The 12869-nt window shown below is 31.4% G+C and overlaps 1 protein-coding gene across 13 annotated transcripts in view; it reads right to left on the bottom strand.

The window, feature by feature from the left end:
- The window catches only part of eIF2Bdelta (eukaryotic translation initiation factor 2B subunit delta), a 110935-nt gene that overhangs the window by 55781 nt on the left and 42285 nt on the right, over positions 1–12869 (bottom strand). For 8 of the 13 annotated variants that reach the window (XM_076505927.1, XM_076505933.1, XM_076505922.1 and 5 more), the window contains 2 exons: positions 6384–6569; positions 5717–5873 (listed from right to left, as the gene is read on the bottom strand). In XM_076505927.1, the coding sequence (XP_076362042.1) occupies positions 5717–5873; positions 6384–6569 (343 nt within the window). The remainder of the gene's footprint in view (positions 1–5716; positions 5874–6383; positions 6570–12869) is intronic. The other 5 variants (XM_076505928.1, XM_076505924.1, XM_076505932.1 and 2 more) reach the window with 1 other exon arrangement.

The raw sequence follows: 12869 nt of genomic DNA, 5'->3' as shown, positions 1-12869 counted from the left end.
AAGTACAATACACACACACACACATCAAAAATTTCTAAACCTTTTAATTATGCATTTAAAATGTAATATACATAAATAACTGAAATAATAGTAAGACCCAAACATAATAAAAACTGTATCTCTGACTAAACATTTAGGTAAGAAATAACTAAGTCCTATAGTCAATTAAGCAGCCAACAATACTAGAGTCGCATGTAATCTGTGATGATAACTGTCTTAGATTATAGTGTAAAATGATCTCTTTCAAATGAATATACAGGTGTATGTACCATCTTTATGCATGCTATAAAGTTTAAACTAATAGGTTGAAGGTGGATTTGACACACGGTTGAAAAAATTTATTACCTTTCTTAACTGTATTCATTCAAAGAATTTTGAAATGAACAATCAAAATGTTTGTGTAAGCAACATATTGTCTAGATGTATGACAACTCAACTACCATTGTATTACTGAAGATACAGAGAGCCAAAGTAGAGAAGTCACATGAGAATGCATTTGACGTTTTAAGTATTTTTTTAAAGGTTTATTTTCAAATAGAGGATTGAAAACTTGGATAAACCAAAACTCTGAATTATAATATACATTATAATATTAATTTTATTCACATATAAGAGTAAAAACGTGTTTAAATTTTGAATAAAATACTGTAACTTGTACAGAAGAGCATTTAATAGGGCTCCAACTGAGAAAGAGTTAATGGTTTACACACAAGACAATGTTTTGATGTGCTAGTTTCTTTTTTTGCTGTTGTTTGTTAAAATCCTGGAGTGTCTTAATTATGTAAGTATCCATGTAGCCATTAGACAGCAGCAGCTTTTGAAGTTTCATCCTGACTTGCATATTACCATCCATGGTGTTGCAAACCAGGATGAAACTTCAAAACTAACTGTTGTTCAATAGCTATCCAGATAGTTACATTACTAAGACATTCCACAATTTTTCAAACACAACAACAACAAATGACTGCCATGTCAAAACAATATCTCATGGATTAAGTCCTATGTGGATAAATCTTTAACTACTGATCTTCATCAAGCACATCAAGATTCGATATGAATATCCACATCATTCAAAAACTTGGTAAAACTTGAGGGATATACTCACTCGTTCAGTCTTCATTAACAACAATTCATGCAATTCAAAAAATGCTTTGCTAAGACCTATCTCAGAGAAATCCTTCACACTTATGAAAAGCAACTATGAAATAACATGTACACAGTATTCAGCCACATAAACAAGTGAATATAGCTATCCAATACATTATTGTTTCAAAGAACACATTTGTGCCACTATGAATCTTGACAACACAGAAGCTACTGCTGAATATTACATCAACAGCTATGGCATAGTAAGACACCTTACTGGAACAAAATTTTAAAGATTTGTGACAACTTTCTTGACAGAATACTTCAAGAATCTCTTTTGGATCAATTCAAATACCTTTCCAAATACTATTATTATTTACATATTTATTAACATTTATTTTTATAACCTACAACTCTAACCCATTCAACATTAATTTAATATGTTTCATTGTGCACTGTTCAATTATACTGTTGTAGTTATAGTAATCAAAAAGAATGTAAAATTTAAAATCAGTTCTGTAGCCTGTGACATTCATAGACCCCTTAAATAAGGCCTAAGCTGAAATATCACAAAGAATAAACAAACATTTATCTGAAGTTCTTTATAATCTTTGTTGAAAATAATCAGATTTACTGTTATGCATTTATTTTAATACCTATGTTCCTTTCAGTCTGATGCTTGCAACATATATTAGCCCCCCTATTCTCTAAATCTGTAGAAAATTCTCAAAAGTAAGAATCACCAATATATGTTTTACAAGAACACTGAAGTATCTTCAAATATTGTTGAATGTTTGAGAGTCTTGCCTAATTGGTATAGCTGAGAGACAGAACAGGATACTGTTTGGGTTGCTACAGTCAGTATATTATAAGCCTCAGAAGCTATTATTGTGACAAAAGCTTATTAATTAGAAAACTTCTGATATCTGACCAGGAACATTTATAGTCTTTGAATATATAACAAACTTTGGTGAATTAACTACAGATGTTAGTATTTCTATGAGGACTTTAGATATTTTTGCCAGAAAAAAAACTTGCACATAAAGACTAGAGCTAGCTAGCATTCTTGTTAAGTGAAGTGTATCTGTGTATCAACATAAACGTAAATTGCACAGGTCTCATGGACCTGAACCATTGATAAAATATTCAGTTCTAGACTAGATAGAAAACTAAATACTCCTTGTGAGTTTGTACAATTTTTTCACATAAATAATTATTTGTAATAACCGTTACTGTAAATTTTATTTTTTATATTAAAATACATTTGTTAAAATTGCACATATCGATCTTGTTGGCAAGTATCATAAATTTGATATGTATTAATATTTAATTAACTTCTAAATTAATATTAAAATTTCCAGCTATTTGAAATTCATAATACATAATGTATGTAATATAATAAACTGGAAACTCGTCACAGACAAATTACAATTCATAGCATTATTGTAACCAAAAACAATATAAAATTTAAAATCAGTTTTTGTATCCTGTGACATTCATAGACCCTCAAATAAGGTGTAAGCTGAAATGTCACAAAGAATAAACAAACATTTATCTGAAGTTATTTATTGTCCTTGTTGAAAATAAAGAATCTAAATATCAAATGTTTATTTTAGTTAATCAACACCCAATACAGTTTCCTTTTAACTTTTTTTTTTTATTTTCTCTACAAAAACTAACATTCTTGTTTCCTGTCATACTGCAAGAGAATTTAAATTTCTCTGCTAAGGCCACATTTATTTAACTACAAATAACAACAAATTAATAGTCTAAGTATGGGTAATCCCATGTCACCAGTTCTAGCCAACATTTTATGACACAGATTGAATCTCAAGTGATCAATTCAGCCTCACACCCACCACTATACTGGTACAGGTATGTTGACAATGCAATTGCTGGATTCACATCTACAGAAGAAAGAGTTTGTTTTTTTCTTAAACTGTGTTAACTCTATACACCCCAACATTAACTTTACTTGTGAAGAGGAAAAAACTAACTAAATAGCATTTCTCAACCTCAAGATCGCAAGAACCAATACACAATTCAAAACAGATATCCACAAAAAAAATCACCCATACTGGACTATACTTTCCCTGTGACTCAGCACATGAAACAAAACAAAAACTCAACATATTAAGAAAACAAACAAACACAGCTTCAAAACTATGCTCACCCAATAAAATTAGCAATGCAATCAACAAAATAAAACTCTTCATCAACATCAACATATTTCCTCCACAAACCACCAAAAAATTTGTACCCACACACCCAGATTAACAACACAGTCAACGACAAACAAAGCCTTACACTGCTGCATACCATATATTCCCAATATCAGTGAAAAAAATAACCAACATTTGGAAAAACTTGTAACAAAACACAACATTCCAATAAACACCCAATCTATTTAAAAACCAGGTACAAAACTAAAGACTATACTATGTAAAAGCTACACTGACAAATACAACACCAACATAATTTATAAAATATAACACAACAGCTGCCACGACTTTTATATTGGAAAAACAAGCAGAAAAAATAGAAACTAGATTCAAAGAATACAAAATAACACCTTCACACCTTTCTGAACACTGCAAATCAAATAAACACAACATAACCATTGAAAACACACAGATACTAAGTAGGGAAACAAATATAAACAAAAGCAAAATCAAAGACGCCCTACTTATACAGCTAAAACCAAAATTAAACCAATATAAAGGAACACCTTTATACCCATATTAATTAACAACCTAACATCTAACTACAATACCACTTACAATCCCATACATGTTTACACTATTGTCTTTAAGACATGCCAAGCAACAATCAGTTGCAAACTCTCTCTCTGTTAACCTGAAGATGACCTAAAAAGGTCAAAATATCATCTCCTTATCAATAAAAGTGTTAATACCCATACCAGCCATTCTGAGATACATCCAAACTGCTGTGTCTTTTATAACTATTATTTATTGAATAAATTTATGTATATTTCATAACAGAAAATGTTTTAAAGTTAGTTTCAGAGTTTAACAGAGATAAGGGAACTAATTTGCTTTGTCAAAGGGTGTTCTAAAGTAATTGAACCCACCTATGTAGACTTTGACAAAAAGAAGACAATTATTTAAAGTTTAAGATTTGGCTGTGATAACTCATACACTAATGTAAGTAAATTATTCATTGATACTTTGTGATAAAAGTAAAGAAAACTAATTTATCTTGACAACTAGATTCTGAAGTAAGTGGTTTAGCCTGTATGGACTTTTGACAAGAAAAGAGAAATATTTAAAGTTTTAGATAAAACTGTGATAGCCAATAGCCTAAATTTTTTTTACATACATTTGACTCGTTTTTAATTTTTTTTTAAACAAGTGTATTACATACTGCTTGTTTATTGGTCAAATTTATCACCAACAACTTACAGACATGTACTGTACAAAAATCTTGACTCCTGTTTTAATGTATATTTACAAAACCCTGACACAGAAGTCATAAAAACCTGGACACCCCTCTTGAAAACATTCAAATAATCAGTTGATTCAAATTATAATAAGGAAAACCATTGTCAAGTGAATAAAGCAACAATTTCCATAAAAAATTCCATATTTCAGCCACTAAAAACACACAGATAGTTGTTTTCAGGAACTCCCTAAAGATGGCAGTAGATTAACAATCAAAACATAGATAATAACTGATTAGTATTTTGTATTTAGTTACAGTAAGACAAACAAACAACATTACTAACAAATACTTAGACTTATGACTTTATAGGTTACTAAACAAGAAAGCAATTAATATCTAATCACCATAAATTTACTTAAAGATATAAAACACATGAAGACAAGAAATTCTCAAAATGATTATTACTATTTTATTTATCTAAATGTAATAAAGCTTTCATTATTCTACACCATTTCTGCTATATGAAAAATATACAACTAAGTATTAAAAGAAATGACCAAACATGGTCATGTAATAGTCATAAACCTGCAAGTAATGATTCATAAACAGTTTAGAAAAAAGTGTTTATTAAACTGATTTGGTTCATATGAATTGCAAAGGTAATTCTACAATTAAAACAAAATCATCTAATTTGCATCATATTAAAGAAAATGCTTGTTTAAAATCTACATTTGTAGATAAAGAAGCATTACATGCAATGAAAGTTTTACTTGTATCTTTAAAGAATTGTTCTGTTATTTCAATTCCCTTTGCAGTAGTATGTTTAGAAAATATCAATATAAAATATTATTGAAATAATATATAAATACTTTCATCAATGAAAAAACTATTTTGGAAATTATCCTTTCTAAAGTGGTACTTCTTCACCTAACCAGTTTGAAAGATAAACATTTAAAATGTTAACTCAAGTAATAGGCCTCCAAAACTGAGATTAAACTACATAAATGGTGAAACCCTAACACAATTTAGGTAATACGTCTTTCAGTTAGTATCTCAAAAATCATGGCACACTCCATAACTACCCACCTTATGGTGTGTGCCTGGGTGGAATGTTTATTCTGTAACCCTATTTTACTTCTTTCTTTTTCAAGTTCCATTCTCGGTAAAATTACAATTTTATATATACACACACATATACAAGTAATAAGATTTCTCACAAATTTCATACCTTAGGTTTCTAGTTAAAAGGCAATTGTGATGGTATTGTGGTAAGTGACGAAACAAACGAACTTTTTTTCTAACTTCTTGCTGCAATATCACATGATCATCAGTTGTTTTTTTATGTACTTTTCTTCCACAAGCAAATTTTTCGCTTTTGGAAACTGCTAGAAATAATACTTTAATTACATATTTATTTGTGTTTTACATTTTTATTCCTGAAAGTCTCAATTCAAAGTTTGGATGAAAGAAAAGGTATAAGATGAAAATAACAGCTCAAAACACTGACTATTGATGACAGAAGTACAAATATTTCTATTCCTACTCTTATTGCACATGGAAACTTCAAAATATTCAGATTCATTCCAATTAATTAACATAGTGTTGTTTTTAGAATATTAATATTCACTGTAGTTAAATTTAAAAGAAAAATAATATACAATATTAATGATATAAGAAAAACTTTTATGATCAACAAATAAAATGTAAATATCTCAGAATTAGGATGCCTGTTAAACTTCCTTTTTAACTTCATCTGTAAGTACAGATAATTTTAAGTTATTTCCAAATTCAGGTAGCTAGTAAATGCATTTTACTCTTCTGCTATTGTAAACTAAATTGTTTTTTTTTTTATACTTTGATATGAAAAAACATAACTGTGCCTGAAATTTCAGCACCTTGCTCAGCATCTTTCATTCCTTCTTTATGATCCTGCTTTGAAAGTACATCCTCTGTTTTCACAGACGCCACTGGACAAACATTTTCTAAGTGATGCTTGCCTTCTTTTGCTGCTCTTTGAGCTTCTTGAACTGCCCGACGTTCTGCATGTAGAGCTGCTTTGCTTTTCTGCTGTGTTTGCTTATCTGGATTGTTCATATATAAAATATACAATCGAACATAATGGTTATTTTGAAAATTAATATAACAGATGTACAAAGTTAACAATGAACATATAGTAAAGACAACTGGAAGATAAAAAGTTTTGGGAAATAAGAACAATTAGACAAAGCATCCATTATAATAACTCAGTATTATTTAGCACATCTTAATGATACTGAAGAGGAAAAAGAACTGTGGAAAAAATTGAGATTTATTGTTTAAAGTTGCAGATGAATGAGATGATTAAAAGTTAGAAAAACACGTAAATAGGAATAAGATAGTACTAAGTTTAAAAGAATCAAATATTATCTCATTTTGTTATGAAAAGTAGAAAATAGGAGTGAAAAACAAATCTCAGTATTTGAGATACTGGTGTATAAGCAGAGAAATACACATAAAGAGCACCAACAGCTTTAACTGCAGAATAAAGTACAACTAAGAGAAGAATTATAAATCATATTAAGAAAAAATTTCAGCTTTTTGATATGTTAATTGGATCAGTGGTAATGTCCAAGGTAGAAATAAAGGCTTAGAATAAACAAGGTAAATAAGGAGTAGAAAGATACATCAAATAGACACTATAAATATTTTCAAGAACCCACAAAAATATATTATGTTAACGACATTACATTTTTCAGATCTGATGCTGACAAGCCTTTTTGTCTAATACCAGGACTCATTAGAATTGATGGGACATGAAAGACATGGTAGCAGTCTGTATGCTATATATTTCTTCAGTTTCATATTATGAACATGAACATAAAATGTTATGGCATGAAACACTTTTAGCATGCAAATTGTAATTTTGATTTTTAATTAAGTTATATACAAATTTGATTTTTATCAACAAGAAACTTAATAACACAACACTACCCATTTCGAGCTTTAATACTGTTTATTTAGTTATTATTATATGATTGTTTGTTATGAATTCTGCACAAACCTACAAAAGGGCTATTGTTAGCTGTCCTTAATTTAGCAGTAGAAAACTAGAGGGAAGGCAACTAGTCATCATCACCCACCATCAAGTTGTGGGCTACCCTTTTACTAAAAAATAGTGGAATTGACCGACACACTATAACACCATCATGGTTGTAAGAATAGGCATGTTTGGTGCAACAGGAATTCAGCTTATGATCTCACATTACAGGTGGAATGCCCCAACCACCTTGCCATGCCAGGCCATTATTATTTGAAGTCACTACTGTCATTCATAAAAACTAGTGAACCAACAAGCTTGTGTTCTAGTTTTCACAGAAGGTCAAGCAACAACAGTCTGAAACAAAAAATTGCACACATGTCAACCACATTTTATCTGCCATATCCAATGCTGACAAGGCATGTTGCAAAATACCAGGGTTTATAAATCTAGCCGAAATATGAAAATACATAATAGTGGTTAGAAATATACTAGATTATGTATTGCAGTCAAAAACAGGAAAAGAGAATGTCAGATATAAAACACTTTTAGTGTAGGTAGTATTAATATTTGTTTGCAAGTTAATATTTCATGTTTTTTTGGTGTTTTTTTTAATATATATAAGAGTGAAAAGCAGACAGTTACTGAAAGTTTTGTTTACAATTCATTGATGTTGAAGCTATTGAACACCATGTGAAATTTACTGATATGAAGAATATAAAGATTTCTAGAAGGTGAGCAATGAGATGAGTAGAAACAACAGACTCACAGTGCAGATGAGAAAGTCACATGAAAAAGTAGTTCAGCCAAGAAAAGGTAAATGTAAAGTTAACTGCTGGAGAAGTGAAAGGCTTAACAATTAATATTTTAAAGAAAAACTAACAGTTTTAAAATATATAAGGAGTATAATTTACTCCATCAAGCAAGTTCTAAAGTAACTGAATCAACCCGAGTGCACTTCAACAGATAGAACAGATAATATTTGAAGTATGAGTGCCATCTGATTACTGGAAAAAACAGTACAGAACTTTTGTAACTCACACTATAAATGTATGCTAATTATATATGGAATACTAGTGTGATACATATGAGAAAGGTAGTTTGGCTTCTCAGCCGAAATTCTAAAGCAACTGACTTTTGACAAGAAGAAGATAACTACATATAGTGTTTATGATATGCTTATGATCTTTATAGAATAAATAATTTGTTGTACATACATTTAACTAGTTCAAGTGTGTGTGTGTGTGTGTGTTTCCAATATACAAAAACAAACCCCAGAAAAAAGCAAAAGGATCCCCACAGTAAAGGCTGTAATGTAGGATGAAAGTAGGTCCAATGTTGTGGTGCAGATGCACTGTCTACCAGTCTTAACCTCCATTTGTCAGTCTCACATGAAGAAATTCATAAACAAAAATAAATAAAAATTAAGAAATAACACCTGGGTTCTCAAGCCCACAGCATCCTACATCCACATCATCCTTTGCTACATGCACACAATTGTAGGAAGGAGACTGCAATCCAAAGTCAAGAAGAAGAAAAAAAAATAACAGTTAGATACTAACACTTGGGGATAAGTAAGTTAAATAAACTTACCTCTTGAAGTTAGCATTCCAGCCTCCATTATGGTGGTGAAACACTAAACTAATCAGTAACCCAGTAGACACTAGTATAGTGTTCAAACCAGTTATATAAATGAACTAGTATAGCTCCCAACCATCACCCATTAAGACCACTATAACTCCCAATTTTCAGACTCTTAAACAAGCCTTTATATGCTGTAAGATGTTTGACTACATAAAAGTAGTGCCAAGTTGTTTAAATGACCTCATTAACAACTAAAAATACTTAGAACCTTTCAGTAAAATTTCTGTAATTTCTACTTCTTTATACTTATTTAATACCATCTCATATTTTTCACAAAATATTTTAAGAGATTTAATTTCTTTATTACAGCCATTAAGCATTAATTTTTACATCAATAATTGTTAACTTATACTGCTTATAACAGAAAAGTATGGTACATTACTATTAAAGGAGGATAAATCATATATTGGAAAAGAAAAAAAAATATTTAGACTGATGTCATTATCAGTTACTGTAATTTCTGAATCTAAATAACATGCCACTATTTTAAATATTAAGGTATTTTCAATTTGTATCTCAAGATGGCTGTTATGGGTATTAAAACTTTTATTAAAATAAAGTAGAGAACAATGTTTCATCCTTCTTAGATGACATAAGGAAAGACACACATGATGATAAGGATAAATCAGCACCTTAATGTAATCTAAATTAGGACAGAAACCTTAACAGTTCTATTGTATAAATGTGTCCATTTTTATTTACGTGGAGAAAAACTGGGGAGAGAGTCCTTCCGTTTTCAACCATGTTGGTTGGGTCTATGTTGGCAGAAGGAAGTTCTAGCAACTGAAGGCATGAATGAATAATTGTTCTGCATCTCAAGGCTAGAGAAGAAGGTGGACCTAAGGATACACTAGAATATGGAGCCAAAGAAGTAGATACCTGGAGCTACTGAAAAGAGTGGTGGGGACAGAGATGAGCATAGACATTGACTTATCAACTCTCTTAATCAAGGTTGGCAAAAGACTCTTCAGGTGATTTGAAAACAACCCTGTTGGGGGCACAAATAGATATGTCTGCACTCCCCTCTGTAGCAGTGGAGCAGAGTGCAGCAACATATGTCTAAGAAGGAGTGGGGGACAATAATTCCTGAGCCTATGGATAGAAGATATTGTTTACAGTCTTCAAACACTGTACCCAATTTTCCTCCACCCACTTGGGGGAAAAACAAAAGTATGAGGGATGTGAACCACTATAGTTTACAGTGTGGTTCCAGTTCTCACTCGTAGAAATTGTGGTCTTTGCCACGACAATGAGCACATGTTAAAGATCCATAACAAGAGGTCTTTGAATGTCCAAACTGCTGGCATCAAAAACATCAAAAAGGGTTTGAAATATATAGCCTTACCTTACAATGTAAATTATCCTATTTTGAGAGTGACAGGTGGACGTGGCAATGTAAATATCAAAATAATCACATTTGTAAGTAGTATTATTCTGTCTTTGCAAGTGGAGATTTGGTGCACTGCAGAAATGCCTTGACTCGATAAACCAATGAGGACCTCCAATTCGGAAATCCCTCTCAACTGTAACTCCTCTGCATAAAGAGTAACCTCAATGGGTATATGTATCCCCTATGGCTTTCAAGTTCAAAAGGAGTTTGGTATGTTGTGGTGAAGGGAGAAATCTGCCCTACAGATTTCTTGGATAAGGAATGCATACTTAGAAATTGAGGTACAGAATATGACTCTGATGGTGAATGTACAACAGTCTTCCATTCATGGTCATTTTCCGATAATGTTTTTCTTCTTCAATTTTTTCATTAATAGGGATATCCATAATAAATGCAATTGATTTCAGTGCCTACTGACCCCACCCACCAGAGAATCCTATGAGGGAATGCACTACAATGCCAGGATTTTGTGAGCACTGTACTCAAATACCAGCATCAGACACAATGTCCACAACACCCATTGAGAATGTCCAATACTGATACTTGGTTGACCCTAGCCTAAGTAGACCACCCAAATGACCCTGGAGGTGTCACCCCAATGCTGTCAGTCTACAGGAATTCAAGGCCAAAGTGATGTGTTAGGATTGGACCCCTCAACCATCAGGATCCTCTCCTCTCCTTCAAGGGTCACCACACATGGCAAACATGTGGGTCAATGTTTAGATCCTAGAGGAGGTAAACAGAAAGTACAGAACCTTCTCTGGGAGGTCCCCTAACCATGTACAAGAATCCACATTGAGGAGTATTTTACTTGACTGCTGGGTATTAATCTTGTATGTGTATGTGTGTACACACACAAACATTGTTTAAAACAAGTGGAGTGTGTTCTGTTAATTTCCTTTTTAATTTATAACAAACAAGTCATAGTCATCTACTATGAAAAAAAGATTAGGAAAGTATTTCAGAAATAATAAGAATGAAGGAAAAAGATGGCTTAAAAAATGTTTAATAGTGATAATAAGGGTAATTGAAAATAGGAATAATAAACAGTTCATTGGGATGAGAAGAGTACTGAAATGAGTTGGAAGTACAATTATAATAAAAATAATTAAAGACCCTGTATATAAGGGTTATGCAGAAAATGGTAGAAGAAATAATGAGGATAAAGACAGTAAAGAACATATATAAAGAGGTAGAATGTGATATGATTACAATTCATAATTTTTAAATCATCCAATTCTGAACAGGTTATTACATAATCGAACAGGTCTTCAGTAGATAGTTCAAAGTCTCAATGACCATCACTTGAGCTTTGCTAGCCTTCTGCATGCCATCATCAATCACTATTATTCTCTCAATTTCCTACATGTGCTAGGTTTTGAGATGTTTAACTTGTAAAGTTTGCAACTGCTGCTGATGTGATTGCAATGGATGTTTTGACAGCAGCTTTTGTTGAAACAGGTCCATCTATTAAACTCAAAACTGCTATGGTGGAACTCACACATAAATTTGGTGCTGAGGAGTATATAAATGATAGAAGTAAAAGCCTTCTGCTGTATTAGGAGGCCAAGAACAAGACCTCTAATCTCTAACAGACAATATGTTTGAGAATTAAAAAAAAAATGTAATCAATGTATGTGTTTGTGCATGTATGACCACTGCTGATAAGGTTGTGCAGCTACTTGGTGTCTTTTGACCTCTCCTAACTACAGACAGAAATATGTTACCATCATGTGGATTACATATTTCAATAGAGTAGGTTTTAAACTTTACAACTGCATGTACAACACCTCTAAGAAACAATTAACAGAATATCTTGTTCCTTGCTCTGCCACCCAAAAAACACTCTCTTTGCCTTTGGTTGAGAGTGAGATTGTGTGTTAAAATTAAAAAAAATTTTTAAAAATTGTAACATACAAAGTATCCCACTTTGAAATCCCATTTACTCACTTAGTTCCCCACATAATTTTATTGGATTTTTATGGTTTTCTTCTGCTTAATTGTTGTCATGGAAACCACATATTTGTACAATGAAGAATCAGTAAAAAGTTTGCCAAAGTGCACGATCCAAGGTTAGCTTACCTTCCTTGTTACAAAGGAAATTGTGCATAATAATAATAATAATGGCTATATGAATATATGAATGAGCAATATTAAAGAAGATGGAATTATTTGCAAATACAATTCTTATCAAGTGTAATTAATATTTAGTATTAATGAAGTCTTTTTTTTTTTTTTTTACAAATAATTAAAAATTCAACTTCCAGAAATTTCGGAATTTCACTAGAAATCAAAAGCCTAATGTCTGTAATAGCTCCTAAGCAGAGTTAC

This window comes from Tachypleus tridentatus, chromosome 6, assembly GCF_004210375.1.
Source record: "Tachypleus tridentatus isolate NWPU-2018 chromosome 6, ASM421037v1, whole genome shotgun sequence".
Lineage (NCBI taxonomy): Eukaryota > Metazoa > Arthropoda > Merostomata > Xiphosura > Limulidae > Tachypleus > Tachypleus tridentatus.
This window is presented reverse-complemented; position numbering and strand designations above follow the sequence as displayed.